The 18,214-nt window shown below is 42.8% G+C and overlaps 1 protein-coding gene across 1 annotated transcript in view; it reads right to left on the bottom strand.

The window, feature by feature from the left end:
- Positions 1-16,030: 16,030 nt before the first annotated feature.
- Positions 16,031-18,214, bottom strand: part of Myrip (myosin VIIA and Rab interacting protein) — an 85,418-nt gene continuing 83,234 nt past the window's right edge. The window contains exon 14 of the mRNA XM_076869264.2: positions 16,031-18,143. Within this exon, the coding sequence (XP_076725379.2) occupies positions 18,111-18,143 (33 nt within the window). The 3' untranslated portion in view covers positions 16,031-18,110. The remainder of the gene's footprint in view (positions 18,144-18,214) is intronic.

Genomic DNA, 18,214 nt, shown 5'->3' with positions numbered 1-18,214 from the left:
GGGGTGATAAGATATCAACTGTGGCGGAAATGGTGTCTCCAGTACATGGCCTCTTTCAGTGAATCAGAATGATAATTTCTGGTGTCTTTCGGAAAGCCAATTAAAAAGGGTAGAGATTGTGACATCAGTTCAAGCAACAATTTGATCAAGTTTCAGAGCAAAAGAAAGTACTACTCTTTCCTAAGTTTATCCCATTCTTTCAGCTGGTGGAGCGGCCACTGATCCCCAGTTCTGGAAGGAAGCCCAGGGGCCTTTCCAGACCCTTCTTCCCTTCCTCCCTGTTCTTTCTACTTAGTCTCTGGGTCTACCTCCAGTTCCCAAACACCTGCTTTCATCCGTATATGAATATTACATATTCTTACACATGCATAATATAAAAATACAACTGGGCCAATATCATTTCCCAGAGGCATGTGTATTTCTAAAAAGCCTTCCTAATTCCCCCTCCCCCACATGGTTAAGAACTTTTAGCTATCACAGAGGTCCTCAAGATCAAAAAGGAACATACAATTGTTCACAGAAGAAACAGAATCCCTAGACCCCAAATGCATCATTTTGGAAGAATAAGAGAACAAAAGGCAACATGAAGGAGATGTGAGGAAACAGGAAGGAAGGTAGGAAATCCAGGGATGTTTAAAACAGATCCTTGACCCTCTGAGCCTGTCTCTAGGCAATGTGACTATTCAGCCCTGACTGAGCATCTCCTCCACAGGCATGCCAACCTTAGTTAATTCTGTGTTTTACATCATTTTCTAGACCATAGGCTTCCAGAAGGCAGGAGTGTATCTTTCTATCTCCACTTGACTATTGCCAAGAATTATGCTTAGCACAGAGTAGACACTGAGGCAACGCTGCTGAATTCAGTGAATGGATATGTGTTAGCACTCTATGCATGGATTTCTCAGGATGTTCCAAAAGCATCTTTAACTCTGAATCATTAAAAGCTGATCTTTTGGCCAAGATTCTGATCAATCTGTTTCTTGATTGGCTGGTGGAATCCAATCACTTAATCAGAGTCCTCAGAGCTTTTGGGTTTCATACTACTTGATTACTCACGGGTTATTCATTTACATTTTCCTTCTTGCGCTTCCTTGCTTCCTGAGTTAATATTCTCTTCTGGTCTTTCTTCTACCTTCCTGATTGCTCTTCCTTTGCTGATGCAGGTTCATGTGTCCAGGGTTCTTGATTATTATTTCTTCTTCTCCTCTCCTTCTCCTCCTCCTCTTCCTCCTCCTTCTTCTTCTTTTTGGTACCAGGGATTGAACTCAGAGGCACTTGACCACGGAGCCACATCCACAGCCCTATTTTCTCACGGAGTTGCTTAGCACCTTGCCATTGCTCAAGCTGGCTTTGAACTTCCAATCCTTCTGTCTCAGCCTCCTGAACTGCAGGGATTACAGGCATGTGTCATTACACCCTGCTTTGATTCTGTTCTTTATTATAGATACTCCTCCAGTGAACTTATCCATGTGTACACCTTCTATTTCCATCTATACCCCTACAACTCACAGGTCTCCAACTTCAGTCTGATCTCTCCTAATGCAAACTCACCTCTTATACCTCTTCACCTGCCCAGCATCTTAAACTAAACATATTGATAATTAATTCATCTTTTTTCATTATCCTCCAGCTCAGTGCGTAGAATCAATGTTTTCCCTATTGTACAATGGCGAGGTGCTAAGCAACTCCGTGAGACCCTGTCTCTAAATAAAATACAAATATATATATATATATATTTTCCCACCTGCCATAGTCTGGCTGGGCACAAATCACGAGCCACTGAAGCAGGAACAAACTTTATTTTTGAACTCCACCAGCAACTCCTCCCGAACGCCAAGCAGCTTGTCCAGGAACCAGCCATCAGTAATATTTCCTCCGGAAATCCCTCCTCTTGCACTTCTCCAACCAATGGGAACTCCTGGGGAATCCCCGGGAATCCCCACGAGAACTCCAAAGTAGCGGGAGAACTCAAAAGTAGCAGCCGAGGTGGATAGTAATGCCTCGCCTGTCAATCAATACTGTTGGCAAAATGCCAGGGGCCATACAGATTCGGCCATGGCTCTCAGCACCCACCCATATCTAATCAATTTCCAGATCTCATTCTTTCTCTAAAATGTCTCTTGGACCCATCAATATTCTTTTTCCCTAATGCCCTAGTCTAAACTGGCTTGACTTCTTCCTGGATTCTGTAGGAAGTCTCCTTAGTTATAATGTGTTATGACACTAAAAAAGAAGAGTGATTAAAAAATTAAAACCACAAAATAACTGTTCAATAGCTTACTATTAATCATAGACGTATAACAAAATGCACTGTATTAATCCAGACATGCACATAAATAAAGTACTATGCCAAATGACAGGAAAATTCTTCTTTATGAAGATGAAGAAATGACTCATGAAAGTAGGAGAAAAACAGTATCTTAATATTGATTCCCCAAAGTTTGCCCATATAGAGAACTGTCTGTAGGTAAATGCCTTTGTGGGTGTGTGGGACACTGACAAGATGCCCTGCATTTTCTCTGGGGCCAACGCATCAGGAAGGAGATAAGACTGGAGTCCTCCATAGGATACATCAGACTAGTGCTGTATGGGGAGCCCACTAGTGAGAGGCCAAAGAGGGCTTTTGAATAACAGGAATGTCTAAGTTGAACTTCCAACTATTAGTAGATATGCTGTGTAATGGTTTAAATGTTTGCATCTCCCCAAAATTAATATTGAAATTTAAGCCCCAGTGCAATAGTATAAAGGGCTGGGGGTTTATTAGAAAGTGGTTAGGTCATTAAGGCTCCTTGCAAATGGGATTAGTGCCCTATGAAAGGACTAATTTGTCCCTTTTTGCCCTTGCATCATGCGAGGACATGGTCTGAAGATGCCATCTTGGAAGCAGAGAGCAAACCCTTACCACACAGCAAATCTGTATGTGTGTATGTATAAAATATATATTTATAGCATCAGTCATGGGCCTAGATAAAAAAAAATATTGGTATCAGAAGTGGTTACTGTTATAACATAACACCTTAAAATGTAGAATTGACTTAGAACAGGGTAATGGGTGAAGGCTGGGCTGTAACATCCTATTCTGATGAGGTCTTACAGGAGAACAAAGCTTTAGGGAAAGCCTCAATCTTCTGAGAGATTTTTTTTTTTTTTTTTTTTTTACATTTTTAGTTGTAGATGGACACAATATCTTTATTTATTTTCATATGGGGCTGAGGATCAAACCCAGGGCTTCAAGTGTGCAAGGCAGGCACTCTACCACTGAGCCACCACCCCAGCCCCTTCTGAAAGAGATTTTCAAATGCAACTATTTAGAATGTGCCAGAAGTATTGAGAGTAAAGGCAATTCCAATGCAGTCCTAGATGGAAATGAGGAACATTGTACTGGGCAATGGAGGAAAGGCTACCCTTTTTATAAAATGGCAAAGAACCTGACTGACTTATATTCATGTCCCACTGTTTTCTGGAAAACAGGACTTGTGAGTGAAGCTTTAGGATATCAGGCAGAAGAAATCTCCATGTCAAGTGTTGAGGGAGCTGCCTAGTTTTTCTTGACTGCTTATCATAAAAAGTAAGAAGAAGGAAATGAATTAAAAAAGGAATTTTTGATCTGGAGGAAAAAAGAACTTAAAGAGTTGGGAAATTCTCAGACCATAAAAAGTAAGAGAACGAGTTCAGTAATGAACATCAGGGGTGTGGTCAAGCAACTGTTTGGCAAGGAGATTAGGTCCGAGTCTGAGGAAGCCAGGTGCTGTTGATCAAGACCATGGAAGAATGACCTGAAGGCATTTTGGATATTGTCCAGGCTGCCAGTCCTAATCACAGGCCCAGAGTGACAAGGCTCTGAGGGCAGAATTATTTTAATAATAAAGGAGGGGACCAAGGTGCCTGTGAGACCATGGGCTCACTGCCCAGCACTGCCTCAAGTCTCTGCTCCCCACATTTGGGCACAGTATTTCTCAGCTGCAGTGGGTCCAGGTGCAGCTCGGGTTCTCTATGGAAGTCACAGGTGATAAACCTTTGTTCATCACAAGGTGATAAACCTTGGCAATGTCCACGTGGTGCTAGTTATACAGGTGCACAGAGTGCACAAGCTGTGGGGAAATGACTGTCTCCATTGAGATTTCAATTATACCCTGGGAAGCCTTGGGGTTCAGATAGAGAACTGCTGCAGGAGCTGGACCATGACAGAGACCCTGGGTCAATGCCTAGCAGAGCCATTGGGTAGAGCTACCCCTGAAATCCCTGAATTATAGAACCTGGGGAAGCTGCAGGCATGAGGCTCTGACTCATGAGAACTTCTGTGTAGACTGTACCCAGCAAAACTGTCAGAGTGGGCTCATACAAAATCTTGGGAGGCCCAGCCTACATCCTAGTATGTCCAGAAGATGGGACATGGAGTCAAAGATTATTCTATGGCTTTAAAATTTAATGTTGTTTGCCATGTTGATCTTTGGACTTTGGACTAGTTACCCCTTTTTTCCTTTCCATTTTTCCATTTTGGAATGTAAGTGTCCACCCCATGCCAGTCTCCCATTGTGTTTGGGAAGTACATAACTTATTTGATCATATGTCTAAGGATGAATTGCACCTTAAATCTCACCCATATCCGATTTGGATGAGACTTTGAATGTAAGACTTTTGAGTTGATGCTGGGATGAGTTAAGAACTTTGGGACTACTGGAATGGCATGAATATATTTTGTATGACAGATGGACATGAATTTTACAGGGCCAGGGAAGGACATTAATGGTTTGAATATTTGTCTGTCTCCAAAATGCATATTGAAACTTAATCCCAGAGGCAGTAGTATTAAGAAGTTGGGAATTTAGAGAGTGATTAAGTCATGAAGTCTCATTCATAAATGGGATTAGTGCCTTTATAAAAGGGTTTTAAGGGAGTCTGTCCCTTTGTACCCTTCTGCCATGTAAGGACACAGTGAGAAGGAGTATCTTGAAAGCAGACAGTGAGCCCTCACCAGACACCAAATCCACTGGAAACTTGATCTTGAATTTCCCAGCCTCCAGAACAGTAAGAAATAAGTTTCTATTATTTATTAACTACTCAGTGTAAGGTATTTTGTCATACTAGCAAGAACAGACCAAGATGTGCTGAGTATATCCTCTCTCTTCTGCTTCTTCCAGCTCTGCCAATCTGCTCTTTGGTGAAGTCAACCAGGGTTGGGTGATTACTCTTTTGTTGTGTTAAGTGAATATGGTGAAACTTTTGAATTTCTTGTTTGGATTCATGTGGTACAAGTCAGAGACTACAACCAGAAACCATTGATTTCTATAACCATAAATCCACAGGCTTTGGGGAAAGGCTTTGGCCTTCACAGGAAATAGAATTAGGGGTGTGAACCGGTGTAGGTGTGAACCTAGATTTTGAGTGGCGTGGTGGGCGCCTACCCTCCCTCTCTCTCTTCACTTTGTTACACTATGATTCTAGGGAAGGGTCGGGGATCATCACGGAGGAGGTGATATTTGAGCTGAGCATTCTTAAAATATGAAGAGGGATTTTTCTATGTCCAAGCAAATCATTCCAGGAGAATCCAAAGTAAAGTGGGACGACTCAGAGTTGAGAAATGTTCTACTTTGAACGGTCTGTGACCCTCAGCAAGTAAAGGGGTCCTGCTAAGAGCTGTTACCTGGAATTCTTATAGGGTTACAGCTCTGATAATGCTTGAAAAGGCTTTCCAATCACATTTAGATTTACCGTTTCAGCATTAGCTAAGAAGTCCATTTTCCCTGCAATCAAGGACAGAGTGCAGGCAAAAGAAGGGAGAATCCTAACTGCTTCAAGTCTAAAAGGGTAACTTACTGCTTGGTCATTACACAATTCATCAATCGATGGGCACCAAGATAATGTCAAGCTGAGTGACATCAGCAAAAACTGTTGTGTCCAGATAGCATTTCTATAGCTCAGACTTATGAGGAAGAATTTCTTCTGAACCCGGAGAACACAGTAACAGCATCATTTAAAGAAAAGGCACCTCAGTCCTGTAGCCACATGACAGCATCCCATTCATCACGAGGGTGGTTCTACAATGACACAAACTTCAAATGGGTGTAAATGCTCCTTCACAGTCTGTCCACAATGGAACATTCATTGCACATAGTCTGTGTTTAACCAGGCAAAGAATTCTTGCCCTGCTGTCCTTCCATAAAGACTGGCTTAGCAACTTTTTTTTTTTTAATTTCCTGGTGCATTGTCGTGAAATGAATGAAATAGTAGAGAAGAATAAATCAGAACTGAACGGTCTCTGAAGGTGCAAATTTTCCTTATTACCAGGAAATAGCAAAGGTCATTTGAAAACAGAAGCACAATAGAAAATATTTATTACCACCACGGCCGACCAACAGTCCTTTGGTCTTCAATTAAGTAATTACCACACTGCCCAGGGAATGACGACAATAATGACATTCCTATCCTCCTGTCACCTCACCACTCAATGCGTCATGGTTATGGCACTCATGGCTCTGAGCCTTCTGGGCCAACTGCTTCTTCTCCTGTTACACGGTTCCTAGAGAAGAAGGTGGCTCTCACAGCCTTGAGGCTGTTGGCCTCAGTTCTGTCTCCTTGAATTTCCAAGAGCAGGTGCAAGACTGAATCCATGGCTGACTTGGAGGGACCATCTGAGTGCCAAGGGCATGCCGAATTGCCCTCTTTCTAGCAGAGTCTAGAGTCTCATGGAAGGTCTTAAGAGCTGACAGATAAACAGGAGGCTCAGTGCACTTCTCCTGCACAGACTTTGCCAAGCTTGTAAGCAGCTGTCACAGCCTGGCCAGGTGGCTTGGGCACTGTGTACCTGGAGAGAGGCAGGACTGGATACAGAAGGAAGCCATTACCTGGATCACCTGCCTCATAACACAGTGTGGCTCTTACCTAGGATGGAACAACACAAATCCCAGGACTTTATTCCTCCAGTGAGGACCACTGATAGGTTGCGGGGTGGGGGGTCCTCTGTAATACCTCTCCACCTGTTCTGCTGCCTGTCTAGGAACTAGGGGTGCCATCAGGAACCAATTGGAAGGGAAATAATCTGTGTCAACAGAAGTGAGCTCAGTTTTCTTTTTCTTATTTGTAGTTGTAGATAGAGAGCATGCCTTTCTTTTATTTGTTTATTTTTATGTGGTGCTAAGGATCAAACCCAGTGCCTCACACATGCTAGGCAAGTGCTCTTCCACTGAGCAAGTGCCCCAGCCCCAAGCTTGGTTTTCTAATAGGTAGATGGTTTCTAAACCTTTTTAGTCACACATCCATCAGTAAAAACTATCTGACAAGGCACCCTCTTGGCATGTATATTCATTTATATATTATTTACATGTACTCTCAAATATCCACATCTTTAGTACTCGGGAGGGTTACTTTTAGATAAAAAGTCTATACAAGTGAAAGGTCTACTATTTTACCTGTCCACAGTTGACCATCTTCTATACCCCATGTGCCATCTGTACCCCACGTTGAAAACTGTTGCTCTAACCTTTGTGCTCCCCATATTCCAGTTTATTTTATTTTATTTTATTTTATTTATGAGCAAAGGAGGCAGGAGAGAGAAAAGATGAGCCATAGTTGGGCACTCGGGCTGTGTTCAAAGAAATCAGGAAAAAGAGTGAATATCTCAAACTCTCCCCCTGACTTAATAATGAGGCAGTAGGGTGCAATGGCATCCAAAAACTCTGTGTTCACTCTTTGCCCAGAGACAGCTAACCTAAGCCAGAGTGGCTGTTGTGTCCTGTCACGACCCATGGGTTGTCAGAGTGTGAACATGGGACTCTGGGAGCAGGTGCTTGGACCACTCATTACCCCCTGGGGTTGCCCCACCTTCTGTAGAAGAGGGGTTGGAGAGGAGGAGAGGTTTGATAAAGCGTCCTCTCCTCCATCTTGGTGTTGGGATTCCTCCTCATCCTTCAGAGCTGGGGCAATTGTTATGGTTGAATTGTGGTTTGTCTCCCAAGGGTTTGTGTATCAATGGAAGCTTGGTCTTCAGTGTGGCACTTTTGAGAGTTGGTGTGGATCTTTAAGAGGTAGGATGTAGTGAGAGTGCCTTAAGTCGGTGGGACACTGACTTAGAGGATTAAGGTGGTTCCCTTGGGACCTCTGACTGAGTTCTCTGCAGAGGATTGTTATAAAAAGAGTTAGCCTGGCCCTCCCAGCTCTTTGGCATCCTGTCTTGAGGTGTGAATCATTGTCCCTTATGTGCTCCTGCCATAGTGATACTATCCTCCAGTGCTGGAGCCATGCCCTTGAACTTCCAGGTCTGCGAGCTAAATAAAACTTCAGTATTTTGTTATAACAGTAACAACAAAATAGAGGGATGCTAACCCCCAACCCCAGGAAGGACCCAGGAGCTGCTCACTTGATCTGCATGATCTCCAGTTCAGTCACTTGGTTTAGGTAACCACAGCTTAGAGCTCAAGCACTTGCTCTGTGCCAGTCTCTGGGCAGGACCAATGAAACCCAGTTCCTCAAGAAGATCTTGGCGCCATGCAGGAGAAAGACATGCAAACACACACATGCAGTACAGGAGATGATTTAATTTGGGCTGTTTCCCAAAGCAGATTCTAAATCAAGTTGCTCACTTGGGATGCAATCCCAGGATACATGATGAGGAGCAGAAATGTGAGAGAAGGAAGAGAGGCAAAAGGGGACATCAATGAACATGTTACCACTGTGCGTAACCACAGGCTTCAATCCCCCGAGGGACCCCTGAGGAACTCTGCTGACCTGTGCTACTAGAAGCATGGCCCACAGCTTTGATTTCACCTTGGAGCTTGTTAGAAGTGCAATATCTTGGTCCCACACCAGATCCACTGAGTCAGAATTGGTCTGCATATTCAAGTTTGAGAAGCACGGCTTTAAATCTTTTATCTTTACCAAACATGACAACTTTGATATAAATATATGTATATATTTTAAATTTTAGGACTTGGTGTCTGCCAGACTGTATCTCTCTAATAACTCTTTTGAAGTTTCCAATATGGGAAGTAGATAACGAAGTTTTCCAACTCCTAGAAAGCTCTTTAAAATGCAACTCCATTTACCTGTACTTTGTCATAATTATAACTCAGTTGCAGAGGCAGAAGGTTCGCATGACCAACTGTTCTGTAAAATGCAAATTTTGTACGGGAAATACTTCTGGGGGAAAATAGGCCATCATGCGATAAGTTATTTTTAAGGGAACATAGCAAATGTCTCCTGTGCTTTAATGTGTCATCAAAAAATTCAGTGAATAGAGGAGCTTTATGAAAGATCAAGGCAGAGAGATAGAGATAGAGATAGAGATAGAGAGAGAGAGAGAGAGAGAGAGAGAGAGAGAAATCCTCCTAAAAATGTAACAGAAGTTTCACACATAAGTTGTTAAATGTCAAAAACAAATAGCTCAATACTAGGCACTGGTGTTGATTTACACATCCTTTATGTAGACATGTGACTTCTGATATTCACTGATCTTCATTTCATTCCCAACACAGGAATAAATCTAAAGGGATAAAACTAATTTTTTTCAGGTAGTGAAAAGTTATAGCCACCATAATGCTGCATAACAAGATGCCCTCTAACTTAGTGGTTCAAAGGATCAATGGTTTATTTTTGCTCACTTGTCTACAGAGTGGCTTGGGTAGCTCTGCCGAGTTTGGCTGGACTCCACTGAGCTTAGCTCTAACTTGCAGATTGGGTCTGGGTCTCTTTCTTGGGCCTGTGGACTGCCTGGAGCATGTTCTCCCAGTGAATGACAAATCCAGTTCTCTAAAAAACATTTCAAGGGCTGGGGTTGTGGCTCAGCGGTAGAGCACTCACTTAGCACGTGTGAGGCCCTGGGTTCGATCCTCAGCACCACATTAAAAAAAATATGAATAAATAAAATAAAAGGTATTGTGTTCAACTACAAAACTAAAAAACAAAACATTTCAAGCCTCTTATGTACCAGCTCTTCTCTTGACATCCCATGGGCCAAACTTACATAGTCAAGTCCAAAATCGGGGAGTGGAGAAGTGTGCTCCACCTGTCATGAGGCAAGTCCTCCCAGAGTTAGGAGATGAAGGGAGTAAATATTTGCAGAACAGTCATCTTTTGTGTCATAAGCATTAAAATTGAGGCATAGGGTTTTGTGCTGTAATAAGCTACGGTGCTGATATTTGAATGATCTCCTTATTCTAAGAGGAAAAGGTAGGGAGAAAACAACACAAAAACAAAACGTGAAGTACCTGTGGTTACCAAGCATTCTGCTGAAGGGTTCCTCATGTGTTATTTTGTTTATCCTTTTTAACAGCACCACAAGGAAGATAAATGTAATCTTATTATACAGATGAGCTGGCAGGTCTTGGAGCTGGTAGACGAAAAGGGCGAGAACAGAGACCAGTTTTGGGGACACTGCCTTCAAAAGCTCTGGATATTGGATCACATTTCTTTTGCCATGGAAAATCAAACATTCATTTCTTAGGAGAAAAATATCTTTGCGCTGTGTCTTTTTAACCCCTCTTCCCCAAACAAGAGCATGAAGAGGTGTGTATTTTCTGAGGAGAGCTGCTTGTCACTTGCGCTTCCCCCATCCCAATCATTCATGCACATGGGTTGGTCATGCATGGTTTTGGGGCATCTGGCTTCAGGAGGCTGAATATGCATGTGATTTGGGTGTGATCTGGACCCTCTTTACTGTATTACATGTTTTGCTTTTTTATGGGAATGGGAGTATAGGGAAATCAGGAATTCTGGCCAGGAAATGCCTAATAGGATTTCAGATGTTGTACTGATGTGCACTCCCTTCTTCCAGCAGAAGTGCCTACATGTTGGCTTATTTGTCAGTAATGTTTAGTGCTGTAGTTTATATCTTAAATGCCCCACAAAGGCTCAAGTGCTGAAGGTTTGGTGCCCAGCCTGGGGTGTTATTGGGAGGTAAGGGAATCTTTAGGAGGTGGGGCCTAGTGGGAGGGAGTTAGGTCATCGGGGATATGCCTTTGAAGCAGGGATTGGTACCCTACCCCTTCTCCTCTCTCTCCTTGCTTTCTGGCTACAATGAAGTAAGAAGCTTCCTTTGCTATGTTCTCTTGCCATGATATATTATCTTGTCATAGACCTAAAGCAACAGGGCAAACCAACTATGGACTAAAGCCTCTGAGACCATGAGTCAAAATAAACCTTTTCTTCCTTTTAGGTTGCTTATCTCACATGTTTTGTAACAGCAATGAAAAGCTGGAGAACACACTTAGCAAACCTTGTGCCAGGTACATTAATGGTGGTGTAAAGAAAGATAGACTGAGGACTGAGAATGACCAGATTTATTCCAGGAATCTTGCTTTCCCTCAAGGAAACAAAATCACCAGGTGCTACACCAAGAAAGAAGAGAGTAATGGGAATAAAAGGAGCCATTTGAAGAAAACTTTCCTGATATGCCTGCAAGTTTAGGTTAGGAATAACAGCCATATATCACTGACATTTTGGTCAGTGATAGGCCACATATACAATGGTGACCACATAAAGTTATAAAGGAGCTGAACATTTCCTGGCACCTATTTATGTGTAGCCATGCTGGTGTTCTGGCCTGTACATCACTCACATGTTTGGCAATGTAGGTATAAACAAAACTATTACACTGCCAGTCATATAAAAGCATAGCACCTAATAATATGTACAGTGCATGATCCTTGATAATGATAATAGATAGCTATGCTACTGGTATGTCTATTTACTACATTATACTTTTTATTGTTATTTGAGTGTGCATTCCTTCCACTTATAAAAAAAATTTACTGTAAAACAGGATGCTGAAAATAGTGGTCTCATAGAATTCCTCTTTATCATGTGTTCAATTTCATCATTTTCCTCTTGTGTTTGATTCAATCTCATTCTGTTGTGTCCTACATGGTCCTAGAAAAAATGGATCATACCATCTACTGACCACATAGCCTGAGTATGCAGTTTTGTGATAGTACACTGCATAATGTTTAGAAAATGACAAAAGATGCGTTTCTCAGGACAAATCGCCATTTCTAAGTGACATGGACTGGATTGTAAGTAGAAAGCTGAGGGGGTCTTTATGGGGGCTCTGCACTATCTCTTTTAGTGGCAATGGAGGAGAGGGAAAGCTCTGAGTTTCCTGTTAGGATTAGAATTTGTCCTGGGGAAAGAAGGGTTGAAGAAAATCCAGAGAAGCTGAAAAGGTGATAATTTGCAGGTACCAGGGGCAGGACTGCTGGACTCACCACATTTTGGGAATGGTTCAGCAATTTGGTTCAACAAAGATTTAATAAAGGGCATTGGTTGCTGGGGATGTGGATTAATCCAGCGTTGTTCCTACTTTGGGTCTAGGTGGGAAGGAGGCACTAAGGCAATACAGACTGCAGACTTGAAACTTTTGACTTAGTGTTTTGGACTTTTGATTTAGTGTTTCTGGCTACAACAAAGTGAGAAGCTTCCTTTGCTATGGGCTCCTGTGCCACATTGGAATCTTGAAAGCGATTCATTCACATGATCATGTTCTTAAAGTATGAAATCACCTAATCATTGGCAGAGTCAAATTCAAGGGTGGATTATCCAGAGTACCAACCTACAGGGGGCACTAAACCATCAGAGGAATGAATTCTTTAAGAAAAATGTGTATGTTCCAGAACTCTCTAAGAGGGTCCTGATGGTGGGGAGATGATTGGAATGCCAAGTACCCCCGTCACTCACAGGCACACTGGAGTAACATTGATTGTTGCTATCCTGGGTTCACAAAGTGGGGTGGATTTTTTTGGGGGAAATGGTGGTGGAGAGAAAAGGCCATGTGTGTTTAAGGCCAGAGCCGAATTGCTCGGGGGGGAAAAGAGAGATGCTGGATGCTACCACTGAGATAGTCAGGAACCATTAGAGGCACAAAGGAATCTGCACTCCTGGACCTTGGCTCATAGCCTGGCCGTCTTTAAAGGTCCTCATTTAACTCATGGTTCTTCATTTAGCCCCACCCTTAAACAGTCTGGTCCGCTTTCAACCCCAGGTGCATCATCAGAGCCAGGTGCCCTCGCCATAACTCTTCCAGTGCCCAAAGGGTAAAGCTGTAGAGGAGGTGCCAGGGGCCCTTAAATTGCTACTTGCTCTTTTACTTAACTCAGCCTTGTCACAGGGCCAGGATGCTGAAGTTAAAAAGCCCTCACGGGCTGCAGTGCACCCAAAGCCAATGAACATTCCTCAACGGCAGCCCACCTCTGCAAGCAGCTGGTAAAACCAGCTCCTTTCTTTTGTTCCAGCAAAAAGCCTGCCACTTCCCTTCTCTCCCCAAGCGGAGCCCCCAGTAAGGGCTTTGCCTGTATATTCATCATCATGTGACTCATTTCTGTCCTCAAAGTTCCCGTGTTCAGAATCACCACCAGGCTCCATTTCTCCTCTGCTTTGGCTGTTTGCAAATCTCAGCCTCTCTTCTAAATAAAGATTTAAAGAATCTCCATTTGGAGCTATGTGACAGTATTAGTTTGCCTGGACACCTACAGTTTAAGCTGATTGATCTGAAGGAGTCAGAATAATTCTCACCTACCATATCTTCAGGACTTTTAATTACCCTTCCTCTCTTAGTTTGATGCCCATAAAAAAAGATCTGTATTCTACTTTTATGCCGTGCGAGATAGGCTATGTGTGCCTGTGAATGCTTTTATAGGTGGATGTTAATTTCATTAGATTAATTGGGGGGAGCCAGATAACCAGAAATAAATTATAGATTAGTTTCATCTGTGTTTATATTATCCTAGAAGAGACATAAAAATTGCAAGGAAAATCATAATTCTTTCTGAGAGCCTCATAAGACTTGCTTTTGTAGACAGAAATGATGTCTAGTTAGCATACCAGTTATTTTACGAAAATGGTGGTACATCCCATATAACGCACGCCTCATTCCTCAACACCAGCTACTTTGGAGGTTGAAACTGCTGTGTTTTCCCACTCAAATCTTCATAGGTTAGCTATTGAGGATTAAGAATTTTTCTTTTTCCTTTGTCTGTGTCTTCAAAAACCCATTTAAATATTTGATATCTCTATCTCTTATCTACTTTAAATAGATAATATGTTTCCGGGATTCAATTGGTACTAAAGGATATAGAGTGACCCATTTACCCTTCACCCCCCCCATCAAAGAGAAATCGTACTGGACATTTGTTAAAAATGGCAGGACAGATTTTATTCAAGCTACTGCAATAGGAGAGAGCTCATCCCTGAGCTCAATTTACAGCCAATTCACAGGGTGAAGGAACCAGTGGATGGAGCATTACTAAGAGGAAGTTGATTTGATGTCAGGGGTGAGGAGGGAGGAAGTGTCTTTATATCAAGGGTGGGGGATTCTCAGGAAACTGACTTGTGGGTACTGGGCTTGGCAGGGTCTTGTCAAGAAGAGGGCTTAGTTTGATCGAGGAGGGAATCCTTGTCACCTTTCTATTACTGTGTTTGTTTTCTTTTAGTATTCTTAGACATCTTCTTTATATTATGTTAAGAGAAGTTTCATTTCAACCAGATCTGAGACAACCTTATGATCTATTCAGGGAAACGTTGGTTCTGGAAAGAACTGTGGGGTTCACCAGCTCGGTATGGGGTCTCAATTTTTCTCGTGTAAAATGAGGTTTCTGGGGCCTCCTTAGAGCTACCATAAAGATCCACAGATGCACGGCGTGAGAACTCACTAGTTCCCGGCATGTGACTGTCATTGGGTAGCGCTTTCTCTCTCATCTGATTACCAAACAAGCTTTACCCTGGATCTCTAATCTGAACCACACTAGCTACAGAGCCTCAGCAGACCCAGGGATTCACACTTGATGTATGTCTGTCTCCCCTTCTGGTCTCCACTGAGGAGCTGTGCATATGTGGGAGGCATCCACAGCCTCTGAGTACCACCACCACCACCACCCCCCCGCCCATACTGTTGACGGGCAGCAACGTCTGAAGAATGAGCTCCTCACAAATAAATGTTCTCAAGCCCATCCGATCACTGTTTTTACCTTCAACACCTTTAAAAAGATTTTCACCTTGTGCTGCATGACATTGGTGGTTGGGGCTCGTGATGTACCTAAATCCTCTGATTATTCTGGAAGTTGTCTGAATGAAAGATTACCTCAATTATGTGAGGGCACCGTAGCTAGTGTTTGTCTGGGTTGTTGCTCCGTGAAGGACACGTTCAAATTCCTCTTTGCCTAGCAGTCTCTCTCAGATATCTCAGTACAATGAGACAGCCCTTTCTCTTACGTAGGGACAAAAAGGCACACTGTGATGTGTGGTAGCGTCCTTTAAATTCTAGCTCCTTCAGTTAGAGTACAACTTTTTCAACCCTTTGAGCCCACCACAGAGAAACCTGTGGACTTCTGTTGGTATTTTCACACTCATTCATTTCAGGTTAGTGGGGGGTTCCTGTTCCTATTTGGGGAGGGCAGGGGCTAGGGTCTGGCTGGAATATTCTTGGGACTCCAGCCTTAGAGGTGCAACAACCTCCTCCTACCCTGCAACAGATGGGGACAGTCACTTTTGGCTTTTGGATCAACTATGCCCACTGCACAGAGACTGGCGGGTGGAGCTTCTCCCCTGATGTCTAATGCAAGGCTATGGCCATTCTGGGTTGCATAATTCTTCATGGTAGGTGCAGTCCTGTGGCTTGGAGGATGTTCAGCAGCACTCTTGGCATCTACCCAGTAGATCCTGGCTGCTGCATAGACCTACTAGTTTGCATAAAAAATATCTCCAAATATTGTCAAATGTCCCCAGAGTGTGTGTGTGTGTGTTGGGGGGGGCAAAATCACATCACGCCATCCTCCTTGAGAACTGCTCTTCTTGCTCAGTTGGAGGTGGTCACTGAGATCAGGAGAACCTGCAATGGGTGAGTGGTGTACTGGGAAGGCAGGTGGGGGCGACAGGCTTTTGGGATCAGTGCAATTGCTGGTCACCTGTCTTCTCTATCCTCTACTTTTTTGTCTGGGCTCCTTTAACCGAGAAACAGACAAAAATCCACACACATGCAAACTATTTTCATAAATGACTTTTACTTCTTTATCATTTCTCTTGACAGAAGTTCCTGGCAATGTGCATATAACATGAAGGCAAGCATAAATCTCAGAGGTCATCAAAGATATTGTCCTAATTTTCTTAAACCATTAAAATATTTTCATTTATAAAATTAATCTAAATATAAATATTGACACTAAAGATCAAAATCACTTGATGACAAAATAATTCTTCTGGAACTATAACATATGCTTATGGTTTTTAATAGTAAATTAAATCTTTGCACTTATTTGGCACAAGGAAACCTTTATAAAAGTTCAAATGCCATGGAGCAGGCTTCTTTTTGTTTTTTTGTTTTGTTTTGTTTTTTTTGCAAGGCTTACACAGTACACGTTTTTGTCAAAGAAAACTGAAGAGTTTAACACTGGAACACAACAATAGTTGCTTTTCATGCCTCTTAAAGAAAACGTTCTATTTGGAAGTCAGATTTTGTTGTTGTGTTTTTGAAATTTGTTTTTGTTTGCTTTTGCTTGGAATCACACCAACAGAACAAAAAAGCCAAAGATTTACTTATTTCAAAGGAGTCGTTTCTGTTGGATAACACATACACAGCATCAGCAAGGAGTATTATTGGAAGATACAGAGACCCCCATCAGGAGTGGATCAGGACACACAACTCGGCAGCCAGTCGGGGCTGGAAATGTACATGGCAGCTAAAGAACAGAGAGGCTGAAGACAATGCAGGCTTTTGGGAGGCATTCCAATCATAATTAGCTCACAGGTGTGGTTCTGGCAAAATAACCTCTCTGGCCTTGGTTATCAAGTCTGAAAAATGGGTATACTTACTGAAATAGGGATGCTATGGAGATTAAAATGAGAACATTGCCTTCTTCAGAGCTGGTGCGTAATAAACTCTAGTCACCCTATTCCCTTGCCTCCTTCCTCAGATCCGTAATCAATGAGGAGCAAACACTTAAAAACATGTTAACATGTTGCTAATGCCCAATTAATTGAGTGAAATTCCAATTCTACTTGCTTGTACAAATACTCTCTGAATAGTCATGCAGTTGAGTCAGATTCAAACAGACCATAAACATGCAGTGAGTGTCAATTCTTGTGTCCCTTAAACTCAGTTTGTTCTTGATTCTTTTCATACTTTCAATTCTCTAAGGCTATTCCCTAACCATTTTTTTTTTTTAAATCCATAAGGTCATTTTGCTACTGTGCTGAATATTCATTAGGAAATCAATTCTGGAGGACACAAGTTTTCGTATGTGGTTATGTTTTGCAAGAATTCATTTACCCAAAACTCATTGAGGTGCCGCCACTGCTCAACCGAGTCACGTTGATTCTGGACATTGTTCTAGAAAAAGCTGAGCTAATGGTGGTCTTCCTCCACCCCTTCTCCTCTTCTGAGTGAGGATACTCTCAGTAAGTCTATGGAAGAACCTCAAATTCTTAAGGAGACATTGTATCAGATGGATCTGGCATGATGGGGACGAGTCAGGGCTTTCCATTCTGTGGCCTGTGGCTGTAAAGCAAGGGGAATCGCTAGTAATGAGGTGGGTGAGGAGGAAGTAGCTAAGGGTCACCTGCATGCTTGACGGTTGAGAGACCCCCAAGTTACACCGTCCTAAGTGCTCGCTACGGGGGCCTTTCTACTTTCCCCCTTAGCATCTGTAAGACAAGGATGCCTGTGAGAGATTTGGTTATGTTGATGAGGAATTAAGTGATAATCTCCATCTCCCTTCCCTCCACCCACCTCCAATAATTTTCCATGGGACAAATGGTTGACACAGAATTCTAATTGAATCAAAGGGACTGAAAAACAAAAAGATTTTTACAGACAACACACAGTAGCAAAGCAAACCAGGAAAAGATGCATCTTTTGAACATGGAGCTCTGCCGTTGGAAGCCAGCATCTTGGTTTGCTGTCTTGGATTCTCCAGGAAGCCTAAGGCAGAGAGTGGGCAAGACCGCAATGCTGAAGTCTGAGGCTGCTTTCTGGGTGAGGTATCAGGACAGCCCTGTGCAGTGGAATGCTGTGGCCACCCCAGGCTCTCTCCTCAGGTGGAAATCCATATGGTATTCGATGGCTGTTGGGTCAAGGCACTGTTGTGTATGGCCGGAGGCAGTGGGTCACTGGCAGTGGAGCTCCGGTGGCGTTAATACAGGGCAGCAGACTCCAGGGCGGGCTCCTGAGGTGACATAGGGAGCACACTGTCACCAACCACTTGGCAAATTGATAATGTTTGGCACTATGATCATA

Source organism: Callospermophilus lateralis, chromosome 1 (genome assembly GCF_048772815.1).
Source record: "Callospermophilus lateralis isolate mCalLat2 chromosome 1, mCalLat2.hap1, whole genome shotgun sequence".
NCBI classification, from domain to species: Eukaryota; Metazoa; Chordata; class Mammalia; order Rodentia; family Sciuridae; genus Callospermophilus; species Callospermophilus lateralis.
Note: the sequence above shows the minus strand (reverse complement) of the source record. Positions and strands in the feature narration are given on the sequence as shown.